General features: G+C 36.0%; 2 protein-coding genes across 3 annotated transcripts; one reads left to right on the top strand and one right to left on the bottom strand.

The window, feature by feature from the left end:
- Positions 1 to 1,390: 1,390 nt before the first annotated feature.
- Positions 1,391 to 6,078, top strand: LOC105776477 (serine/threonine-protein kinase PBL27). The gene is made up of 5 exons (XM_012599139.2): positions 1,391 to 1,841; positions 2,707 to 2,906; positions 3,066 to 3,255; positions 4,539 to 4,930; positions 5,091 to 6,078. Exons 1-5 carry the CDS (start codon positions 1,700 to 1,702, stop codon positions 5,712 to 5,714), a joined length of 1,548 nt encoding a protein of 515 aa, XP_012454593.1. The 5' UTR covers positions 1,391 to 1,699; the 3' UTR covers positions 5,715 to 6,078.
- LOC105776475 (ISWI chromatin-remodeling complex ATPase CHR11) lies at positions 6,070 to 12,566 on the bottom strand. Of its 2 annotated transcripts, none has more exons than XM_012599137.2 (25): positions 12,304 to 12,566; positions 11,962 to 12,093; positions 11,777 to 11,883; positions 11,453 to 11,559; positions 11,268 to 11,365; positions 10,961 to 11,140; positions 10,670 to 10,891; positions 10,171 to 10,305; positions 9,798 to 10,080; positions 9,650 to 9,723; positions 9,228 to 9,448; positions 9,073 to 9,160; positions 8,890 to 8,983; positions 8,608 to 8,796; positions 8,479 to 8,510; positions 8,293 to 8,369; positions 8,114 to 8,203; positions 7,962 to 8,031; positions 7,818 to 7,872; positions 7,676 to 7,734; positions 7,436 to 7,601; positions 7,071 to 7,249; positions 6,760 to 6,975; positions 6,502 to 6,600; positions 6,070 to 6,403 (listed from the first exon to the last, which is right to left on the bottom strand). In XM_012599137.2, the coding sequence occupies exons 1-25, from the start codon at positions 12,493 to 12,495 to the stop codon at positions 6,386 to 6,388; spliced, it is 3,183 nt and encodes a 1,060-aa protein (XP_012454591.1). In that variant the 5' UTR covers positions 12,496 to 12,566; the 3' UTR covers positions 6,070 to 6,385. The 2 variants fall into 2 exon arrangements, with proteins under 2 accessions (XP_012454591.1, XP_012454592.1); XM_012599138.2 differs by having other exon boundaries at positions 7,676 to 7,731.
- Positions 12,567 to 25,579: the final 13,013 nt, after the last annotated feature.

The following is a 25,579-nucleotide window of genomic DNA, read 5'->3' as shown; positions in this document are numbered from 1 at the left end:
TTGTATATTTTTACAATAGTAAAAATACAATTTTATTATTTTAATAGTCTATATTTTTAAATAATTAAATCAAATTTTGACATTTTAAGAAGCCAAACTATAATTTTACCATTAATAATTTAAAATTTTATAAATTATAAAAATCAGGTTTGTAAGCAGTAAGCACCCTAACTCAGCCACTGCTTATGGAAGTCTCATGTCTATAAAAGTTAAACTAGTTCATTTTCTCATCTCCGCTTATACTCTCAATATTATCAACATTGAAAATTTGACACAAAATAAATAGCTCTCCAATTTATTTATCAACTTAGAGAACGTAAAGTAATCTAGTATATAATTTGTGTAGGAAAATCATAAATATGTATTACAATAATGGTTACTTGTACCAAAAAAAATTAATGTTTTTGTCCATCAATTGTCTTAGTTTAATTACGTAATGGTTAAAATTTAATTTACAATTTTTAACTATTTCGTAATTGAACTAAGTAAATTGTATTATTATGAGTGTATTTTTATTTTTTATATTTTGGTTAAAATGTGTTATCAATCCTTGTACTTTTATAGAATTTGAGATTTAGTCACTGAATTTTAAAAGTTAAAAATTCAATTGTTTTACTTTTTAATTTAAAGATCTTAGTCCAGTCATTATCATTGTTGATAGCTTCCATAAGAATTTGTCAAACTAATATGTTTATTTTTCGTGATCATATACCACATCATATGAGGCACCTAATTAATATGCCGAGTTGAAAAAATTGACAAAAATACTAACAATGTCAATGATTGGACTAGGATTTTAAAATTATAAAAACAGGAGGACTTAATTTTAAAGTTTTTAAGTACATGTATTAAATCTCAAATGTTATATTTTATAAATCAATAGAGAATAAGATTTGAATGAAAGAAATTAAATGTGGAATTTGACTAAAAGGATAAATTTGAAGTGATGCTGAGGGTAGCATGTATGGTTATTTTCATAGATTTAAAAAAATGAATTTTTAGTGGTTATATTTTAAACGTAATTTCTTAGATAAATAGTTATTTTGGGATAAAAAGGAAAACAGAAGGTCGCAGTTTCAGAAAAAGAAAAGGTAACAATGAAAGGATATGGTTTTATTTAAATGGAGGATGTTCCTTTTGTACCTAAATCCAACGACTCAAAACTCAACACACAAAAATCAAGGTCATCATACTTGGATTCGGGGATTAGCCCACCCTTTTTCTTTCAAGTTTAAATAAAGCATTGTGGAAACCACATCCCCTACGGTGGGACCCCCCAACCGCTATGACTATTATTGAATGAGATAAGTTTACTTTTACCCCTTTCAAACACTCACCAACGGTAAACCTCAAGTAAGTAAAAGTAATAATACGAGACTGCGTCATTTTATTCTTCCCATTAAACTATTTTTTCTTTTCTTTCTCTTTACCTTCCTGTTTTTCTTGCACAGCATGATTCTTTTTCTTTCTTCCATTTGTTGATCTGCCACTTTGGTCTCGATCTTTGTCTTAAATGGGCACTTGAGATCATAAAGACGTACAGGATTTGAAGTGGGAAAATAAGGATTTTTAAAGATTGTAACTTTAAGGGGAAATTTTCGGAGCTGGGTTTTTCTTTTTATTTGGTTAAGTGGAGTAAATTTTGAAGAATTGTATTCAATTTTGGGTTTTTTTGTTTTTTGAATTCTGGGTTTTGATTATGGGTGGGTGTTTTCCTTGTTTTGGATCATCGAACAAGGCAGGCAGTAATGGTGGGGGCAGTGTGAAAGAACTGAGCAAAAAGGATTCAACTAAAGACAGCTCAGTTGGACAGCCTCATCATGTTAACAGAGTTAATTCAGGTAAAATGTTTTTCTTTTTCTTACCCAAACTTCACTCTGTTTTATGCATCAGCTGGAGAATGTTGAAATCTCTGTTTTTTATGAGTTCGTTTTCAAGTTTTCGATGGCATTTAGCTGTTAGAATATGTTGCTGGTTTGATCTGATACATCAATGGTTGTTTTAGGGTGTTTGATCCATTTAGGTGGTTTATCAATATATCTTTGAGTGTTTATATGAATTAATGGTTAGTGATTCTTTTGTTGGTAAAATATTTTGAATTCTACTTACATGAAGGGCTTCGTGACTGCCCAATATAGGTATGTATCTTGCACAAGTATGGTTAGAATTTTCAAAGTTTTTTCATATATTTGGAGGTCATATATTCATATCCATGTGTTGCAAAAGGGTACTTAAAGAAGAATGAAGAATCCAGGCTACATAGGTTGTAAGTCTGGTTTTAGGTTAAGGAATGCAGATTTTCTCATTTTCTTTAAAATTCTTGTTCATCCACAACCATTAAGCTAACATAGACTAAATGCTAGTAAATGCATTTTAACTGTCTCCTATATTCCATTTAGAATGTAAAATGCAGTTTCTAAGTCATGAATTCACAACAGTTTACATTCATCTCGGACTTGGTATTCTATTGAAGAAGTATATTACACAATTCTAATGTTATAAAAGGTTTAGTCTTTATTTCAAGGTGACTTAGTTTTCTTGCGGTTGAAAGTTTAAACTTGCATTGAGCTCTTATGTTCACTTTATGCCACAATTACTGGAATGCAGCTTTTTAACTTTTCTTTTTCCCTTTTAATTGTAATAATTCTATTGTTTACTGTCATCCTTTCATTTTCTCCGATGTATCTGATTCACTTCTTTGAACAGACAAAGCAAAATCTCGGAGTGTTTCTGATCCTAAGAAGGAACCAGCAGTACCTAAAGATGGACCAACAGCAAATATTGCAGCACAAACATTTACCTTCCGAGAGCTTGCTGCTGCCACGAAGAACTTTAGGCCAGAATGTCTATTAGGTGAAGGGGGGTTTGGACGTGTTTATAAGGGCCACTTGGAGAGTACTGGACAGGTCTGTAAGAGATACTTCTAATAGATGTCAACGACACTGTGCTTTAAGCATGTTCTTAAGTTATAAAGCACATTATTGCACTTTTACTGTTTGTGTTGAATTACAGGCGTCTAGAATGCAAATCATATGCTAATAATAATAATTGTTTTATGTTTGCAGGTAGTTGCTGTCAAACAGCTTGATAGAAACGGCCTTCAAGGAAATAGAGAATTTCTTGTTGAAGTTCTCATGCTTAGCCTCTTACACCACCCAAACCTCGTGAATTTGATTGGTTATTGCGCCGATGGGGACCAACGCCTCCTTGTCTACGAGTTTATGCCTTTAGGGTCTTTGGAGGATCATTTACATGGTAAGGGTGCTGGTATTTTAGTGTTCATGGTACTTGCAGCAACTTGAAATCTGAATTGCATCCTCAGGATTAATTATGAAGTAATTTCACGTCAATGAACATGCATGGCTTTTTGCTTTTGCCAGTCTTCAGGTTCTACAATTTTTCGATCGAGTTAATTGCAATAGAAGGTTTGTAACCTTAATGTACCAAGTTATTAGTGATGAAGCAGCATTGGATAAACTTTAGACTAAGAATACTTCCTTCTATAGATGTCTTTTAACCGATTATGTAGAGTTAATGCCTACTAGAAAGATAGAAATATTTGTAGAATTGTTGGGAGAATGAATGGCTTTTCTTGCACTGAATTAGTGGTTGTTGATTGCTTGTGCCTTCATCTGTGCTACTAGACAATATGTAACCAGACATTCTATTGTTTCTTTCCATGCCTGGTTTCTTCCTTAATGCCACTTTGAGCTCTCCAAAAGATTTTTAGTATATTTTAAAGCACTGCCTGGTCATTAGGCTGTGGCTAAAATTTTCTTCATAGTGTCTTAAACTGTTGTTAGAATTGCTAAACATAAATATCAATCGATGGCATGCTTTAAAAAAAAATAATTGCAACCCCTCCCCTCCCCTCTGTTTGGGCTTTAATATTTTGGTAAAAATGGAATTATCAGATTCCTCATGCTAGAGATGGTCAATTATGTTGATCAATATCTTTGCAAGTGCCATATGACCAATAAAGGTTATGAAGTTGGATGGTAGTTTGACTTAATATCTACGGAGTGTCTCCTTATGTGCACTTTTTACTTGTTGCTGACAAAATCTACATCTGTGCATAGATTCCTCGGCCAGAGATTCGGATGCCTAATATTTGATATGATTCCAAAAGTTCCAAACCGGGTTTAAGTTTTCAAAAGTAAAATCTCTGACTTACATTGTTCCCAACAAAGTTTGTAGTTAGTTGTAATAGAGAGAAAATGAAGTAAAGTTAGCCAAGTAGCTTCTGCAGGAGTTTTATCTGACCTAAAGAAATGAAGACCAGGTTTAATTTTTATCATTGTGAAATCATCTCATCCCTGTAACTACTCAGTTGGATCATGTTTTCTATTCGACATACAGCATGAGCATTAACTTTTGGATTGTGTTCTGGGGATACTCTTGTATTTAAGATAGCAGTAAACATGTATTCTCTCCATCGGTTTATTCCACGCTCATTTCATTAATATCCTATCAGGTTAGAATTAGAGAACGACACTTTTGGCAGACCACAGTGATTACCTTGTTTAAATTGTTTTCAGATCTTCCATCCGACAAGGAACCTCTGGACTGGAATACGAGAATGAGGATTGCAGCCGGCGCAGCAAAGGGATTGGAATACTTGCATGATAAAGCTAATCCTCCTGTTATATATAGGGACTTAAAATCATCCAACATCCTTCTTGATGAGGGCTTTCACCCTAAATTATCAGATTTTGGGCTTGCGAAACTCGGTCCTGTTGGTGACAAAACACATGTGTCAACACGTGTGATGGGCACTTATGGTTATTGTGCTCCAGAATATGCAATGACTGGGCAGCTCACGCTAAAATCTGATGTTTACAGTTTCGGGGTAGTCTTTCTTGAGCTTATAACCGGTCGCAAGGCCATTGATAATACACGTGCTCCGGGAGAGCAGAATCTTGTTGCATGGGTAAGTATCTTTTCTCTCTGACCCTGACAAGATTCTGGTGTAATAGATTTCTTCCAAATTTATGCTTATGCAGAATTATTATCATCTTCTATTCATTACTGCTTTAACTTAAAACGTGTATTCTAATACTTCTTTTCTTTCTGAAATGGTGGGTTTGTAGGCACGACCACTTTTCAGAGATCGTAGGAAGTTTCCAAAAATGGCTGACCCACTACTACAAGGTCGTTATCCCATACGAGGATTGTACCAAGCTCTTGCAGTTGCAGCAATGTGTTTGCAGGAGCAAGCAGCAACAAGGCCTCTAATAGGCGATGTTGTGACAGCACTTACATATTTAGCATCGCAAACCTATGACCCTAACGCACCTGGCAATCAAAGCAACAGAGTTGGTCCGTCAACTCCAAGAGTCAAGGATGATCGAAGGAGTATGGCAGACGGTCTGGACAGCCCAGATGCACGTGGACGGGTAGGTTCCCCGTCCACCCATAGAAATTCGCCTGATTACAGGAAGAAGAACCATGTTCGGGAAATGAGCAGTGGTGCAGAGTTAAGTAGGAACGAACCTGGAGAGGGATCAGGGAGGAAATGGGGTAGTTTGGATGAATCAGAGCAGCAAGAATCTCATACAGACAGCCCTATGAATTCTGCTAGAGCAAGGGAAACATCACGTAATCGCGATCTTGATAGGGAACGAGCTGTTGCAGAGGCTAAAGTGTGGGGTGAGACTTGGAGGGAGAAAAAACGGGCGAATGCGATGGGTGGCTCTAATGGAAGAAACGACTGAAACCTGCCAAAAAAAGAAAAAACTAAATACATGTCATTTTGCTTAGTTCAAGCAAAAAAGAAAACATGTTTGAATCATTTTAAAGGGTCAGCAGTGGCAAAAAGAAAAGCTTGAATCCTTGACAGTCGATCTCTCCATTTCTACCCAGGAAATAAGAGTTAATTCATGTACACATCATGTTGAAAGAACGCGTAGTGGAGCTGTTGATTTATTTGGGGGCATTCACAGGTACATTTCCATGTTAATCTATGTATTTAGGCTTTTTCTGTTTTTGTTGTTGAGATTCATGTTACTGGAGTTGCTGGGATGATGTGTAATTTTTGGCCTGTCATTTAAATGATACACCTTTAAAAAATTGTCATAATCGTATCCGGCTCCAATATAATTTCAGTAATAATGGTCAGCATAATACATATGGTTCCAAATCCAGACGGATAAGAATAGATTGTTCTTAAAAATCCCTTGTGATTAAACTTACTATACTCATTTATACACCTTTTATAACCTAAACTAACTTCCATTAATGGTGGTTAATTCCCACCCAACCTCAAGAGTTCCATGAAATACCAAATGCAAACTACAGCCCAATTCCTCGTTCTGATATTTCTGCTTTTAAACCCAAATAAATATCAGAGCTTTTAGACCCAAAATTTGTAGTTCACATTACTCGCTCACTTCCTCTTTTTACCCTGCAAAACAGATATACGAGACAAATACCACTTTTGTAACAACAGTGAAGGAAATAAATTTCATCAACAAAAAACTCGGATTTCAGTACAAAACCAACCGAGTTCGCATAATCATCCATTGATAGCTGCTTGCGTTTCTTTTGTTGAGTAGGACTCTCAGTTGGCTGCCTCCCTCCACGCTTTGATGGTGTTATGTTCTGAAAATATCATGTCAGATGAGGATCATGATAACCAGAAGACCAAACTCGTACAAACATAGTAAACCAAAGAAATGTATATAGTTCTAAATGGGTTATAAGCATGGATTGATGGCACATAACAAGCATGTATTTTTGGTAGCCGTAAAAGATGAGAACCTTGGCAAGTTTCTTTTCCTTGCGGGCTTGTCGCTCCCTCTCATCACATTCTTGGTTTTCCTTCTCAACCAATCGGATGAGGGTATCACATCTCCGAGCCAGCTCTTGAGTCGTCCGCGACTTCACAAACCAATCAAATCGAAACAAGGGTGATGTACGAAATGCTGCCTTCAACTCCTCCCAATTCCCGTAACCAAGCTTGTGAACCATGCATACCTGTTTACATACAATGCACAGAGGTATCGTATCAGAGAAGTAAAGATAAGGAGGATCTAAAACTCCTGTATGATAAAAATGATATAGAGACACACCATGAATCGATCACATTCTTCATTGTACAGCTTCCCTTTGTTCTGACCATATTGGATCTTCATTTCCAGCCAGGGATTCTTGTACCGATCCAATTTTTTGCCAATTGCTTTCATGATCTCATCTTTTCTAGAAATTCTGGCCTCTCCTCGTTCAATGTTCTTAATTATCCTATCATAATCTGTAAAAAAAAAAAAATTCCAGCAATTAATGTTATCATAAAAAACCTCATCCTGAACCAGCTACTGGAACTTGTTGAACCAATCAACACTTTAACAATCAATGTAGCATATGTTGTCACATGAAACCTACCCAAACAAGGCAAAAGAAAAAAAAAAAAAAAAACGTGATATTAGAGATCATTTACCATTTAACTCCTTGAAGCGTTCCTTAAAAACTTTAGCATATCTTTCAACTTCCTGATCCGTTTTCCCTTCCATTTCTGAAGCAATACTTTTTATATCATTCCGTCCATACTTCTCACAAGCTCTAATGAAAGTATTGAAATCTCTTCTACTCCATGAAGAAAATCCCTAATGCACCAAAAGAAATAAGTTTGAGTAAAGCCAGCCAGTTTAAAAAGCATAACATGCCACATTCCACTCACCTCTTCTAGTAGTCTCTCCTTTTCTTCCAACTCTTCAGCGGTTAATGGATCTCCCCCTACTAAATTAATCGAACTTAGTCAAATGGGCATAAAGAAGACGGTGAACCATAAAGCAACAGATTATATGGCAAAAGTAAAATACCTTCAGGTTCATCCACATCAATTGTGTCCTTTACCTGATTCTTCTGATGTGTTTGCTGATTTTAATTGAAAAAACCAGTCAAGAAATAACTCAACCAATATCAACGAGTAAATGGAGAAAATAAAAACAGGATATCATGCATACCATGAGATAGCGTACTTCTTTCTCATACAACTCACTTAGCCTCTGAGTGTTAAAAAATTGGAAATCATGCCTGGAAAATGGCAAAATTTTACTAGCTACAATATCTAACAATACAAAATATTTAACAAACATTAGTTTGAGAAGGGGCATACAGTTGAGGCATGCGAGGAATACGAGGCTCCTTTGGTTTTGCTGGAGCTGACTGGCGCATGGTTTGTTTGAAGTACTCAGATTCTGAGTAACTGATTGAAGGACAGGAGAAATACAAATCAGATAGAGTAAAAGATAAACAACGCAAAAATAAAGTAGAATGCTAAAGCAACCAACTTACTTCCGCTTCCGCTCTCTTTTAGGAGGTTCAATCCAGTTTTCACTTACAATTTTCTTTAAGTCAAACTTGTTCTCATCCTTTATCAAGAAGAAAACAAAACCATAGACAATAACAGGCATTGTTAAAACAGTAGACTTAGCAAAGACCAAACAGAAAGGATAGGGGAAAGAAACAAGGGGGAAATACCTTATCATCATCAAAATCATACAATTCAGCAGCTACATAAACAGAAAAACGTCAGCACTCTAAAAATATGATTGTTTATATAGGAGAGTGAACTCCTAAACAAGCAAAACAAGAGTTAGATAGCCATACTATCATCCATCTTAAATTTAATTGCATCCTCAGTAAATTTCTTCATCTTGGCATCAAGTTCAGCAGTTGCTGCTTCTCCTTTGGCAATGATTCTGTCAATGTCTTCATCAGTGATTGTGCTATCCTTGGAACTGAAGACCATTTCAGCACCAAACCTCACCATTTGAAGCAACTCATCCTTGTTAACAGCTGAAAGAAATGGGAAGACATTGAAATGTTACATACACTCCTACAGAATTATTGCATCATGCAAAACAATTGCACTGCATAAAAACTTCTTACTCTTCTGCTCTGCTAATCGTCCTTGTTGGATAACCAGAGCATCTAGGGCGAGCTTTTTATAAGCCCTCTCAATCACCTTTTCCTCAATAGTATACTGTTCCATAATAACCAAACAAATGAGCCTATCCTTAGCATATGCTAAACTTCCAAACTAGCATACAAAGACAAATTTCAAATTTAGACCTCCGTGCAAAAGCGGAACACTTGAACTTCTTTCTTTTGACCAATCCTATGAGCACGATCTTGTGCTTGCAAATCAACTTGTGGGTTCCTGCAAGATCCCCCTATTATCATAGATCCAATGAGTAAACAGTAATAAAAAATAGGTAGATCCTTACCAGTCACTATCGTAAAGAATGACAACATCTGCTGTAGCAAGGTTAATACCAAGGCCTCCAGCTCTAGTTGATAACAAGAAAACAAATTTCTCACTTCCAGGCTTATTAAAGGATTCAATGGACGCATCACGATCTTCTCCACCTGTGTTACCATCAATCCGGCAATACAGGTACCCGCGAAACATCAAATAATCTTCAAGAATATCCAGCAGCCTTGTCATCTGAATTCAATAAATTCCCACAGCAAAATCACAAATAAGAACTCAGAAAATCACACAAAACATATAAAGATGTAAATGCTGTAAACAAACTAAAATTAGAAGAATAATGTATGGAACACATACAGAGGTGACGACACATTCACATTCACTGCAGAGGCATCAATAAACATATAGATAATTTTAGACAACCCTCAAAATTACCTGTGAAAATATCAGAACTCGAGAATCACGTTCCTTCAGCTTTGGAAGTAACTTGTCCAAGAGAACCATTTTGCCTGGAAATAAGTCGGTAAGGTCAGTTCTCATTCAACACCAATAAAAGCCTATATCACCTGGGAATTAAACTTACCGGCATTGGTTATAAGATGGTCCCCTGTAGTATATGGAGGTCCAGGTTCAGCACCTTGGAAAAGATATGGGTGATTACAGCATTTGCGCAGCTGCATTGCGATGTTCAGAAGACGCTTACGCTCTCCACCAGCATTAACAACTTCAAGATCTTTTTGCAACAAAGCCCTATAGTACTGTTTCTGCATCTGGGACATTCCAACTTTCAGGATAGTTTCCTTCTTGGGAGGCAAACCTTTTTCAACATCTGACTTCAATCTACGAAGGAGAAATGGACGAAGAACCTAAGGATGCAGAGACAAAAAAAGGTATGACTTATTCATTCAAACCCACAGGCCTGGCACAAAGAAGGGCAATTTTTCATTTTAACATGCCTTGTGAAGTTGTTGAACGACTTCCTGCTGATCATTTTCACCAGAAATCTGGAACCACTCATCAAAGGTTTCAGCTGAACTAAAAATCTCTGGCAATAAAAAGTTAAGAAGAGACCAAAGCTCATGGAGATTATTCTGCAAAAAAGTAATCAAAAGATACCAAGATTATTACATGTACTGAACAATGAAGTGTTAAAATGATTCAAGTACAAGAAATCAACAAGACAAGAAAAAAAAGTCACTATTGATCAAGCTAATATGAATAACAAATGAAGTAGAAAACAGATAAAAAAAAATATTAGCAAACTCACAGGTGGAACCTAAAAAGGACCCAACCAAGAAAAAGGGATACATGCTAGACCAACTTTTCAACTGAAATGCAAGTCAAGAACATTAAATAGCATAGGCATTTATGGTGAAGTAAGCAGACGCCAAGACTGGAAGTAGACATATAAAACTCAGTAAGTACTTCTATATCAAAGAACATTTGGATGCATACCTGAAGTGGAGTACCCGTAATAAGAAGACGGTAATTAGTATTGTAGAGTCTCATTGTTTTTGAAAGGAGTGAATTCTCATTCTTGATTCGATGGGCTTCATCAATAATTATATAGCGCCAACTAAAACGACGCAAGGTAGACTTCTCCTTGATGGCCATTTCAAAACTTGTGACACAGACATCAAACTTCCCAGCAACCAGTAACTCCTCACGGATGTATCTCTGTAGAAATTAAAAGGCATCAATAATCATGTATAGAGTAAACAGAAAAGCATGCATCAAGCAACTTACCCGTTCCTCAGGATTCCCAAGAAACTTTACAGCTCGCAAGACTGGGCAAAACCGACGAATTTCATTCATCCAGTTACCAAGAGTTGATTTTGGAGCAACAACCATATGAGGGCCAGTAATCCCGCGGTATTCATGCAGATAGCCCATTAAGGAGATGGTTTGCAAAGTTTTTCCCAATCCCTGCATTCAAACATTTAGTGAACAAACATCAGCCAGTGACATCTCTGCTTGTTCTGACCATAGAATTGAGACTTGACAATGAACTTAAACAGTAAACAATCTCTAAAGTCACAGCTACACCACATACCATTTCATCTGCTAGAATTCCGTTGATACCATTCTCATACAGTCGTATAAGCCAATTTAAACCAGCAAGTTGGTAGTCCCTCATCTTTCCCTGAATACCTAGAGATACAGAGATGGAGAAATGAAAAACGTTGAACTGATTTCTCCAACTGATAGGTCTAGGTGAGCAAGAGAGAAAGAACTTACAAGAAGGCTGAGTCACCAATCGTGTATTTCCAGACAAACCATCTTCTTCCTCCTTCAAACACTCTTCATCTTCTTCCTCTTCAGTTACTTTTGAAGCATGACGGCCCCTATATTAAACAATTGGAGGAAACCATTACTAGAGAATGTCTAAGTCAAAACAATTTTAATATAAAGTAGTTCCCAAAAAAAAAAAAAACAATGAAAATCATAGAAGCCAAATGATAAAAAAAAATGCATTGTTTACAACCAGCAATATCATAAAAACAACACAAAAAAAAAGATAAATTGCGGATTTCAACATATTTTGCAGTATATAGAGTGTACCTTCCTTTCACCTTTTTTTGTGATGAAGATTGGTCACCTTTAGCAAAATGAGCAAACAACTCTGTTTGCTGCAAAAGATACTTCAAACGCCCCTTCCCCCTATTATTCTGCCACAAATCAAGCATTACAGAACCATCAATTATACTTAAAATAACTGAATGTGAACTTTTCTATAGAATACACACCATATCAGCATCAATGGCAGCATTCTGAGCGTCCAATATTTCCTGAACCTTCTGCTTCTTTAGCTTCTGCATTTCTTTTAACCTTTCCTTTTCACGCTTACTAACTTCTGGATCATCACCGTTAGACTCGTCCTACAAAAAAAAATCATTTAATTTAGATAGGAACATTAAAGTTGAAATTAAGCTTCCCTAGGAGCATAATTCATTCTAGAGTGTAAAATCTAAAAGCTTAAAAGTAAAGTTTTTCAATCATTAGCAAACCCTAACTATAAACAACAACAAAGGAAAAATTTTTGAAAGCAAGATAAAGAAGTTGATAAGAGGGGGCAAATAGTAAAAGACCTCATCGGCGATTTCTTCAGGGACGGGTTCATCGTCTTCGTCGGAAGCGGCGTCGGAGCGTGCAACGGCTTCGAGCTCTTCGTCGTCGTCGTCGTCTTCCTCCATCCGGTCGTTGATTCGCTCATCTTCAGAAGAATCGGAGCCGTTGGATAGGGGTTCATCAGACGACGCCGGCTTCGACGATTTCGCCATCACTTTGACAGATCGAGGGTTTCTTCTTTCTCTTTGTCTTCTATTTTTCGTTCAGTGAAAGAAAAGAAAAAGAGTAAGTAAAAGGCCGAGTATTTATTTGTAAGGGAAGTTATGGGGCGCAAAATAAAATTGAGAGTGAAATAAAGTTGGTAAAATTGTGGCCGTTGGATTTGGAGATGGGGAGATTGAATGCTTTGAAGTGGATTGAGTGTCAATTGAGGAATTTCCCGCCAATTAGAGAAACCACGGTTTCCCGCCTACTTAACCCGCTGGCTGCCTACCTCAGGCCTTAGCGTCCTCGTTCTCGGAGCTGGCAAATTTCCAACCCTTCAATTCACCGATTTGAGTTGCCATGTTAAACTTGGTTCAAAATCGATTTTTTAAAAATTCAATTTAATTTGGATTGAGTTTTAAAAGTTCAATCGACTTATTTGAATTTAAATTTTAATAATAATTTTCTTTTAATAGTTTTTAATAATATTTAAAATTCTAAGTTGCAATTCATTTCAATTCATGAACATTTTTACATGAACACCATGGTTGAAGATTACAAAAACACTATTGTTTCTTTAAAGGAGAACATAGTATGTTGATGCAAGGCCCAATAAAGGAGGACATAGTGGTGGATCAGTGAAGGTCGGTTCACCTAGAAAGGAGAAGAGTCAGAAAGAAAAAAAGAGGATAGATTAACTAAGGTGAAAAAGGAGAGATTTGCTCAAAGTAACTTAAGGGTTTCAAAAGGTCAATTCTTTCTTCATCGTTGTAAGGGTATTTATAGGTAAGGTACTCATGTCCATAAATGTGACATGGCAAGATAAATACTCAGTCCCACAAAATGCTTAAAGGATATTTATGGGCGTGAAGGGTATGCACCGTGGGGCCCATCCTATTATGTACTTGATTAATACAAAGAAGTTATGCCTAAACAAGCTCCTTATTGAATTGAGAGTGTGCTCACACCTAAAAGCAGGTGGTTTTGATGATGAAAAGGTGTTACAACTCCCCAAGTTTAGATGGGTGGCCAACTAAGATACTATCTCAAATGGAGTCAAAAAGGAAGTCAACGTTTTTTGCCATGCTGACACGTGTCTATGTAGCGAAGGGGTATAACAATAGTCCTTCAGTAGAACAAGAGGTTATACAATGGCCTTTCGTGAAACATTCATCCATGTAACTGTTTAAAGAAGATGAAAAATGCTTCCCCTTACCGGTGGAAAGCGAAGAGTTATTGCATCCATTCTAGAAGTTTCATCATAAATTTGACTATGTTTAGGGAGAAGTGACCATGATGAAAGATGTTTGACACGGTACATGGCTAGATGCCATTGGCCATAGCCTTCGAGCCCAAAACGGTGCCTTTATGAAATCTTGTTGGGAAAATCTATAAATTTAGGTTCCAATCATCTATGAAGTCATTTATGTTTTCTTTAATTCTTACATTTTCTTCATTTTTCTTTAGTTGTTGCCAACTTCGGAGTTTAAAGGTTTTCCTCATGTTTTGTTTTCAGCTTTTCGTTTGTTCTTTTGCCATTTTCGCCACAAGAATCTACAATGGCTAAGGGTCAAAGGTCTACAAGAGAGAGAAAGTTTATAATGAGCCAACCATCACCTCCACTGCCAAAGGATAGGTCTTCTGCCACTTGAGATAAGCGACTGTGGTAGGTACAAGCTCAAAGAGGGAAAACTCATTTGTGGAATGGGCATTGGATGAATCGAATGCTATTGGTCAATTTGAATGCACCATCATTAAACAACAAATGCGAAAGGTGTTAAGGTATAGAGTGTCACACCCGGCTTCCACTGAAACTGGAAATTAAGAAATAATTAAGGGGTTACATTGAAAGAAGCCATAAGTTGGCAACCTCTACTAGAAAATCAAGAGAAGATAGTAACGAATTTAGGACTTGGTTAAAATCTAATACTAGTTTGGTCAGATTCAAACCAGTTGTTTCTTTAGTGGGGAACACCATGATTATCAATGGATGGATTTTACACGGTTGAAGGTCGTGCAAGAAGGGTTATAAATAGCTGAGAAGTGACTTCCAAAAGAGGATTCATCTTGATTCTGTTCTATTTTTCTCCCCATCTTCATCTTCTTCCTTAGATGCTTCGAGGAAGCGATAGTTATGGAAAGCTCTACATGAAGCGATGATCATGAGGAATTACTTAGAAAAGTAGAAAATCTAGGGAGTTAGTAAGGTTCTAAGCCCTTTGGTGTACATAAGATTTAGAAAACAAAGTTAAGGGTTTTAAAAACCATTTTAGGGGATTCTGCATATTTTCTGGAAACCTAAGTTTTAATATGAAAATACTAAGTTTAACTCATGATTTTGGATTTTTCATGCTTAGCTACCAAAAGAGTGGAAGCTCTAGCGTTCAGAAAAGCTAAGCGGAGAAGGAGGCAAAGAAGTGTCAGGTGAGTTTTTGTACTCTATTTCCTGAAATACTTGGCAATTGGCTTGGTTTTGTGTTAAGTTCTATTATGATGAATGAATTCTACTGATTGCATATACCAAGCTTGCATAAGATTGTTTCATATATGGTATCTGGCACGTAGCTTGGTATGCATGAGATAGTTAGAAATCCATATTTAAAAAGGATAGCATATTTCATGTTAGTAATGAAAGTGAAACACATATATTACATGAATGAATGGTGGGAAAATAATCGAAGGGATAGATGGAGCTAGGATATGAGAATGAGAATTTTTGTTAGATATCGCCATACGATATTGTTGTATGCAAACCCTGATGTGCGAAGATCTGGACCTTGTGGAGGGGCAACTGAGGTGTTTGAGCATCAAGAATAAGAGAAAATGGAATTTTGTTAAAATTTCACCATTCGAGATTGTTGGGAACAAACTGTGATGTGCGAAGTTGCAGGCCTTGCGGGGGGGACACTTTGGTGTTCGAGGATCAAGGTGAATATGAGATAAATCAATATCGATAGCATAAGGTTCCATAGAGCAACACTGCGATGGCAGTCAGTAGGCTCTATAGGGTGATACCGCAATGACGGTAAGGTCATTTGATATGACACCTCAAAGAGGTATAAAGTCTAAAATCATAGTTCAACTTTGGCAACTGGGGTAGTCCGCTGGGACAGTAAACATGGGGTAGTTCGTCAATGAAGGAAAAACATAATAGAAATGGGGAACAGTCCGTCAAAAAAGTAATAATGAAAGTTGTAAGGCATGAGGGTGGTATCCTGACAAGAGTCAGTCATGAGGATTGACGAGCCAATAAAGCTTGGTGTATGGGTAAACGGAAGGAGAAATAGTTGAGGATCACAGTAAGAATCTATCGATAAGAATTTCTGGTAAGTTAGAGACACGATCATAAACACCTCAGTGAGTTTACTTGGAACAGAGGGGTCAGTTAGGGACCCTGTCCCTAAAGAAGTGCTAAGAGGGATGACACAAGTGACAGGTATGTCTGTCAAGACTATGTGTAACACCCCTAACTCGTGTCCGTCACCGGAACAGGGTTATGGAGCATTACTGGACCTATCAGACAATTTATAATTAATATACAAATAATTATCAAATATTATATAAAATAATCTTAAAGTCCCTTAGATAAACCCTCGAGGCCATAATACGAGTTAGGAGTGATTCGGGACTAATTCGGAAACTCGGGAAAATTTTTTTTGTGCGAACTCAATATAACCCCTTTATAAATATCTAACCTTCCCTGCAATTTCAACCGCAACCAATTTACATTCAATATGGAAACCAACACATTTTCACATTCAAATACATTTAAATCATGCCTAAAACATTTACTTATCAAATTGATCAACAACATTTATAATACTATATAAAATTTAACTAATAAACTTCGTTCATTTCATTTCAATTTTACTACCAAACTAACTCAAAAGTATATTAATTTAACTTACTATAACCATCAATTCATCTTAAGTTCAAACATGCATTTTCTCAACACTTAAAACAACAAATTCATATGGCCAAATACACACCAACCTTTATAAGCCAAATCTCATGGCTAATATCATAACTCAAAACATACCAAGATGACACTAGCCTATACATGCCATATACCATATATATACAATTCAAAAATACCAACTTAGATGTTCGATAGCGCGATGATATTCCCGACGACTTTTGGATCCGAGCTAGCCTTGATTCTCTATAAAACATAATAAAATAACACGAAGTAAGCTTCATAGCTTAGTAAGCTCGTAAGTGAATAATTCAATACATCAAATACATACAATTCAACTAATTGTACATAACATCACCATATATACAATTACAACAAACCTTTTTCATGTCTTAAAACATGATCAAATACCATTTCATTATCTTTCTCTATTAAATACTCGAATAGGTTCTGTACGTACCTGTATCGTCTCGTACTAACCTCTTTCTCAATCATCTCATTCATTTACCCGTTGAACCATTCGAAATAGAAATCGAATACTCCAATGTCTCATATGATAAGTACCTATACCATGGCTCGTAGCCAAATCAAGGTAACTTATCCAAAGAAATATTATCATGGCCCGAAACTAATTTATCCGATATGCATGGCCCGAAGCCAAATTGGTATAAATCGCACTCAAAGTGATAATATCATAGCCTGAAGCCAAATCAGTATATCAACTTATAACGTTTCACAAGTATCTAATTCTATTCTTAAGGTTCAACCGAGATTTCTAGCTTGTCGATTCTATCTTCGAATTTATTCGTAAAGTCATATTTACAATTCATACATTAATGAAAATCTCGTAATCATAGTTTAGGCATAATCAAAGCATTTAACATACATTATAATGAAATCATCACATTACGAACTTACCTCGTACTCAAAATTGACGAATCGGATCGATTACTCGATAATTTTGCCTTTCCCCCGATCTAATTCTGGATTCCTCTTTTCTTGATCTATATGTATTCAAAATTAACTCATTTAACCATATAATCATTCAATTCAGTCCAAAAACACATATTTAAGCCAATTTGCACTTTGGCCCTAAACTTTCACATTTCTTACAATTTAGTCCCTATTTTACAAATACACAAAATTCATAAAATTTAACAAGACCCATGCTTGGCCGAATTACCATAGTGCCCCAGCAGCCTATATTTCACATTTATTCACACTTTAAACCCCACATTTTCATCTTTTCACAATTTAATCCCTAATTTATATTTTCATAAAAAATCACTTTATAAAATATGAAAATCTAACATCAAATATTCATATTTCACCATTAAACATCAAGGAACACATAAGCTCATCATTGGAAACTATGAAAATCGAAGACACGAGTTAGCTAGATTAAGCTACAACGGCTCTAATAACCTTAAAAACAGGACGAAAAATACTCACATGCATGAGAACTAAGGGTGGCCGAATGCTTGGATGGTCTTTAATGGCTTCCCAAGCTAATATTCGGTTAGTAGAAATGAAGAAGAAAGATGATGTCTTTCTTTTTCTTAATTTAATTTTAGTTTATTTTATTAATTACCATAATAACCTTACTTATAATTATTTATAATGCTTAATTAATGTCCAAATTTGTCCACTAAAATAATTATTGTCTAATTACCATTTAAGGCCACTCATGTTTTAATTTCATAGCAAATTGTTTGAATAGAACCTAAATTTTACACGTTACGCGATTTAGTCCTTTATAACAAATTAAGCATGCAAACGATAAAATTTCTTCACAAAATTTTCACCTAATAATTCTATCATGCTGTAAACTTTAATATAATAAAATTAATATTTTAACTTCAGATTTGTGGTCCCAAAATCACTATTCTGATTTGACCCAAAAATGGGCTGTTACACTGTGTCTCCTTAAGGAAAATCCATTACGAATGTACCCGTTCTGCCATTAAAGATAGGCAGACGAAGAATTTGACACCCAGGCTCACCGAAATAGTCAAAACGAAATAAGGAGTAGTGTGTCTAAATCTTCTTTATCTGAAAACCCTTGTAAGATGGGGTTTATTTAGTGTAATGCAGTAGAAACTCCTAAGTGCATTGAACTTACCAAGGTGTTAGCCTGTGGTTTGCAGGAATCATAGGATAAATAGCTCGAGGAGGGACCAAGCTAGACCGTGATGGATCAAGGATTATTGTTAGTAAGAGTCATGGAAATTGAAAGTGGGTACACTTAGAGGCTTCGTCATGAGGTGGAGCATGTTTTGGTTTTGTAGATCCCTTACTGTATGTGTCTAAAGATAGTAAAGTTTGTTTTAAAATTTAAGGTTTCTGTTGTAAGTAAATAGCTATTAATTAATAAAATTAGTCTAGAAGTTATTGACCTTGAAATTTGATATTTATTCCAAATTGGCCTAGTTGTGGCACTCTACACCCAGATTCGATGATCAGGTCAGGTGAAGGTGTTACATAAAGGCTTCTTTCGAAGTATTCTAAGTACAATTTTAGTGCTTCTAGTGGCCACACCACTTAAGCAAAGTCTTTGGGCTAAATTATGGTGGGGATAGGCCTAGATTTTATCTGCGTTTTGCATGTGTTAGAAGCAGACTTTCATTTTTCTTCTCGTGCTTTTGTTTAAGATCTTCTAAATGCATATAGACTAGTACCCAGATAGTTGGTTGTAGCTCTTGATGGTTGGTTATTGGGTTCATCATACTCTGAACTTAGCGCAATATATGACCAAACATGTTGTTGTTTTAGTATATGTATTCATTGGAAGAGAAAAAGAATGCCACTTTTCTTTATGGTTTGAAGGGAAAGATGTTGGATCTAGTACCCTGAGTATAGTGTTTTCGTCTATGTACACTTGTGTGTTTTTTGAACAAATTGGTTTAATAAAATTATCAGCAAATTACATTAATATCTGTTGTATATTGTCCTCAATGGTTTTTGCACGCAAAGTAAAATGGAAGCAACTATTAGTTCACTGATTATCCAATTTTTAACTAATACTAAGCGATATTATGTAGTTGGATCGTAATACGAAAAGATAACTTAGATTAGTAGATGAACCAAAACATGTCATTAGTCTAATCGAAAATGAGCAAATTGATTGAAAGACTAATATGCCATCTATCAAGTCCAATTGGGGAAATACTTTGTCTTAAACATCAGTACAAATGACTCCTTAATTGGCGTCGAAACCACCCAAAATAATTCCTACAATAAAATAAAATAACTCTAAACAGTAGTAAAGAGTAGTAGGTCGAGTCCACATAGATTGAAAACTATGATCAACTTCCGTGTTTTTCTTGTGAACAGAATTTCGATCGAACCGATAATCATGGCAATAGTCATGCCTACAACTCCAAACGAACCTGCTGAAAAATAAATTGAATAAATTAAGGGAGTTGAAAATGTCTAAAAATTAAATAATTGAGGTATCAAAAATAAGCAATTAAAGAAATCGAAAGTAAAATTAAATTAAAAGATGAATTTGGATTTTGTAAACAGAATTATAAAGCCTTAGCACTAGACTCGATGAAGTTTGGTCTCTGAACCGATTATCAAAAAATGAGTTTTCTCCTCCAAATAATAAACTGGTTATCGCAGCTAAGAACGTCATAACTACCAATTCTTCCTCTTGTAGTAGATTCTGGTACACCCTGTAAACCAACCCTTACCGATTATCTAACCGCGATACACGCATTCGCAATTCAAAACTTTGGTAGCCTTGTGTTCTGAAGAACCCAACTCAGGTTAACAACCTTAACTGTGTGGAACGTTTAAATTTGGTCACTATCTCTCTTGATTTGTTCGTGGAAATCCAAATACAGCATGACCAGCTCGTCTCTCCAACTGTCCGCCAAAACGACTCCAACCCAATGCGCTTTTTGAATTGAAATCAATTTAACTTTAAGGGATGAATTTGTCAATCCTAATATTCTAGAGAGATGGTGAATACTGATTTGAAGGATTTTTAGCACGGATATGTTTCTCACGATTCCTGATCGAAAAAAATACCGGCCTAAAGCTAATTTGAATTTAGTAAAGCATGATATTAATCATGCTTTGGTTGGTTGTGGAAGTGGATTTGAATGGAAATGGTGGTAAGTGAACGGGGAAAGGCTTGGGAAACAATTAAGCCAAAATATTGAAATGGAAAAAAAGTTGGCAGAATTCTTGCTCTCTTTCACGCAAAGTAAGAAAGAAAATATGTAACGCCCCTAACCCGTATCCAAAGCCAGAACAGGGTTACGAAGCATTACTGGACTTACAATCGAACAAATAGATATTTCATGTTCATCTCACATTCAAATAAAAAACCATTCATAAACAATCATATAGTCCCTAATACGAGCCCTCGAGGCCCAAAATAGAATATAAAAACAAATCGAAATTAAACCGAGTACTCAAGGAATTTTTTAGAAAACATGGAAATTTCTCTAAGGTGCAGGGGACACACACCCGTGTGGTCAGGTCGTGTGTCTCACACGGCCAAGAGACACGCCCGTGTTTCAGGCCATGTGGGCATTCGAAATAAGGACACACTGTCGTGCCCCAGCTTGTATATGTGACCATGTAACTCACTGACTTGGGTCACACGGCCAAACCAGATGCTCGTGTTCCAGGCCACGTGTGCTTCAAAATGACCTCACAAACGCATATGCCAAGCCGTGTGAAAACTGGAAGGTATACTGAGTTGTGTCACATGGCCAAGCCGCACGCTCGTGTGCTAGTCCACGTAAGGCTACTGACTTGTTTTCTTTAGAAGTTATAAGGGACACACGACCGTGTCACCTGGCCGTGTGTCACACACGGCTGAGACACACACCTGTGCCTCTGCTCGTGTGGACAAAAATAAGCCATTTTCCAAGCCATATTTCTCAACAACATTGGTACCCACCTAAACACAACAGTTTGCATATAACTATGACATAGATAGGCATTCAAAACCAACCAATATTAAGCTTATAACATGTTATAACATCACATACAACCATGATACTTATAGGCACCTCAATTGGCCATTTAGAACATGCCAAATATGTCTCCAAAATCTACCTAAATGGTCAAACACATATACGTATCCTTGTGCCTAAAACTTAACATGTATGCCACTTATCAAGATCAACTAAATGATACCCAAAATACCAATTCACAACTAGCACACACTTACATGATAAACACCCACCAATATGATAAGGCCATTTACACATATATACATAACAAAATATACCAAATACAAGCCAAATCAAATGGGTAAATACATGACTAAAACATATAGGCTACCATTAGCCAAAAATACCTATACATGCCATTAAAACAAAAATATATAATCAAAAGCACCAAAATAAGCGTTTGATAGTGTGATGCAATCTCTGACAACTTCCAATCCGAACGAGCTTCTGAATCACTATAAAACACAGAAAAATAAAACAGAGTAAGCAATTAAGCTTAGTAAGTTCGTATAACTACAAATACAACTTACCATTCAACCACAATTTAGGTAAGTAAAATTAAGGCAATACAACCCAATTTGGCCCAAAAGCCTAACACATAACCATCAATCATGTTTGTCATGTATTCATATGTCAAATATAAACCACTTCTCGTATTTCACGTAAATACCTGTACTAGTTCGTATCGAACTTTTATAACCTAGTAACAATACTATGCCTGTTGAACCACTTGGAATAATATCAGATACGCGTGCATCTCGCACACTAAGTACCAACATGTGGTCAAAACCACTACTATCTCATATCACATATCAATGCTCTCCTCGAGCCATAACTGGGTCTGCTCACAGAAGCTGTCAGTCAAGACGTAGCTATACGGTGCTGTTCACACAAGTTGTAAAGTAATCGTAACACATGCTGGAAACTCAGCCATCGGTAGGACGTACGAGACTAGCACCCAAAACACGGTAACCCCTAGTGACATGTCATTTGTATCCTATATATTCCTAAGGTTCAACTGGGATCCATAAGTTGTCGAAACTTCGTCGAATATTTTCGTGGAGTCACATCATCAAGAATATAATAATAAAGCATTTGAATCAAATATAATTTAATGCTTATTAAACATACGAACTTACCTCGAATTTGTACAGAGGAAATCGATCGATTACTCCAACACATTATCTTTTCCCCGCTCTAATTCTCTACGTTGCTTTGCTTAATCTATATAATCAAATTTAACTAATTTAAACCTCATTCTATTCAATTCAATCCAAAAATCATGTTTTTGGCAAAATTACCATTTTCCCCTATACTTTTGACTTCTTTACAATTTAGTCCCTAGCTCGTAAAATGAAATTCATGCAATTTCCTCCTTACCCAAGCCTAGCCAAATTTTATTCTAGATTGTAGAAGCCCACACATTTCATTAATTCAGAATTTACACCATCATATTTCACATTTTTCAGTTTAACCCCTAATTTACAAATTTATCAAAACTCACTTAACAAAAGTTATTTATCTAACAACAATAATTCATTTTCTTCTATTAAACTTCACAAAAAACTAATATGTACTCATGGTAAAACCTTAGACATTCAACCATTTTGAAAATTAGTCCCCGAGCTAGCTGGGTTAAGCTACAACGATCCTGAAAACATAAAAATCATTAAAAATAAACTTAAAATACACTTACATGCGAGGGGTTTTCTTTGCGAAAATTTTCAAGCTCCCAAGGTGTCTGTTTACTATAAAAATTTGTTCATCATGCATGAATGAAAAGGATGACCCTTTGTTTTATTTTATTTTATTATCATTTATTTACCTAATTACCAAATTACCCTTACCTAACTTTAAAATTTTCATAATTACCAAGCCATGCACATCCACTATTACCTTTAATGGTCTAATTACCATATAAGGTTTAAATTTCTATAGCTATTGAACACCTTTAGCTAATAGAACACAACTTTTGCATTTTACGCGATTTAGTCTTTTTCATCAAATTGAACATGCAAACGGTAAAATTTCTTAACGAAATTTTTATACTATAATGTTATCATGCTGAAGAGCACAAAATGATATTAAAATAATTTTTTCAACTTTAGATTTGTGGTCCCAAAACCACTGTTCTGATTTCACTAAAAACGGGCTGTTACAACTCTCTCCTGTTAGAAATATTCGTCCCTAAAAATCTTACTAGAAAATAGGTTAGGGTATTTATTTCTCATATTTTCCTCAAGTTCCCAAGTAGCCTCCTCAGTCCCACGATGTTGCCAAAGAACCTTCACTAAAGCTATACTTTTCTTTCTTAACTCTTTAATCTCTCGAGCCAAAATTTTGATCGGTTCTTCGTTATACGACATGTCTGGCTGAATCTCAACTTCTGTCGGAGAAATTATATGCAAAGGGTCTGATTGGTACCATTGTAACATAGATACATGAAACACATTATGAATCTTTTCTAACTCTTATGGTAATTTAAGTCGATATGCCACTGGCCCTATTCTCTCGATAATATCATATGGTCCGATAAATCGCGGACTCAATTTCCCTTTGCGACCAAATCGAAGAATCCTCTTCCACGATGATACTTTCAGAAACACTCTGCCGCAGATCTGAAATTTAATATCTTTACATTTCAAATTTGGATACGATTTTTGTCGATCTGAAGTGGCTTTGAAACTGTCACGAATCACTTTCACTTTCTCTTCAGTCTCTCTGATCAAATCAACCCCGTGTATGTTTTTTTTCACTAAGCTCAGTCCAGTATAATGGAGTTCGTCATTTACGACCATATAAAGCTTCATACGATGCCATCTTTATGCTCGATTGAAAACTATTATTATATGTGAATTCAACCAATGGTAAATATTTATCTCAATTACCTTCGAACTTTAAAACACAACAACGAAGCATATCTTCGAGAATCTGAATCACTTTCTTAGGCTGACCATTGGTTTGAGGGTGAAAGGCAGTGCTAAAATGCAACTGCGTACCCAAAGCCTCTTGAAACTTCTTCCAAAATCGTGATGTAAACCGCGGATCTCTATTCGAAATAATGGAGACTGGTGCTCTGTGCAATTTGACAATCTCAGAAACATATAACTCAGCCAATCTGTCAAGTGAGAAGTCTGTACGTACCGAAATAAAATGTGTAGACTTCGTCAAACGATCAACAACAAACCAGATAGCATCTTTCTTTTCCGGAGATAGGGGTAACCCCGATACGAAATCCATCGTAACTCTATCCCATTTGCACTCTGGTATCATCATTGGCTGTAACAGTCCTGAGGGCACTTGATGTTTGGCTTTAACCTATTGACAAATTAAACATCTGGACACAAAGTCAAAAATGTCACGTTTCATACCCAACCACCAGTACATCTGTCTCAAATCATTGTATATTTTATTACTCCCTAGATGAATAGACAAGCTACCACTATGAGCTTCGTGCAAAATTTTTTGTATATGCTCTGAATTCTTCGGTACACAAACTCTACCTCGGAATAGTAAACAACTATTGGTTCTGACTTGAGATTCTAAATCAGAAGTCGACTCACACAGTACTCGTTTAGCTTGAAATTATTATCATATTTCTGATCTTCGCAGATTTGCTGAAGAAACATTCGTTTAGCTTTTAACTCATCTAATATCGAACCATCATCAGACAAAGTAAATCACGTATGCAAAGCAAACAAAGATTTTCTACTCAAAGCATCCGCGACTACATTTGCTTTCCCTAGATGATAATCAATCACTAACTCATAATCTTTCAACAGTTCGAGCCATCTACGCTGTCTCAGATTCAGATATTTCTGTGACATCAAATACTTTAAATTCTTGTGATCGGTACATATGTGGCATTTTTCACTGAACAAATATTGTTGCCAAATTTTCAATGCAAAAACAATAGCAGCCAACTCTAAGTCGTGTGTTGGATAATTCTTTTCATGCGACTTTAACATCTGGAAGCATAAGCTATCACTTTGCCTTTTTGCATTAAAACACATCCCAAACCGTTCAACGATGCATTGTTGAAAATCACAAATTCTTTACCCGACTCAGGCTGAACCAAAACTGGTGTTTCGATTAACAGTGATTTCAACTGGTTAAAACTCAGTTGGCATTTATCAGACCACTCAAACATCACATCTTTTTGCAATAACCGAATCGTCGGTGTAGCTATCATCAAGAACCTTT

This window comes from Gossypium raimondii, chromosome 10 (genome assembly GCF_025698545.1).
Source record: "Gossypium raimondii isolate GPD5lz chromosome 10, ASM2569854v1, whole genome shotgun sequence".
NCBI classification, from domain to species: domain Eukaryota; kingdom Viridiplantae; phylum Streptophyta; class Magnoliopsida; order Malvales; family Malvaceae; genus Gossypium; species Gossypium raimondii.
The sequence above is the reverse complement of the archived record's forward strand: the minus strand, read 5'-3'. Positions and strand labels throughout refer to the sequence as shown.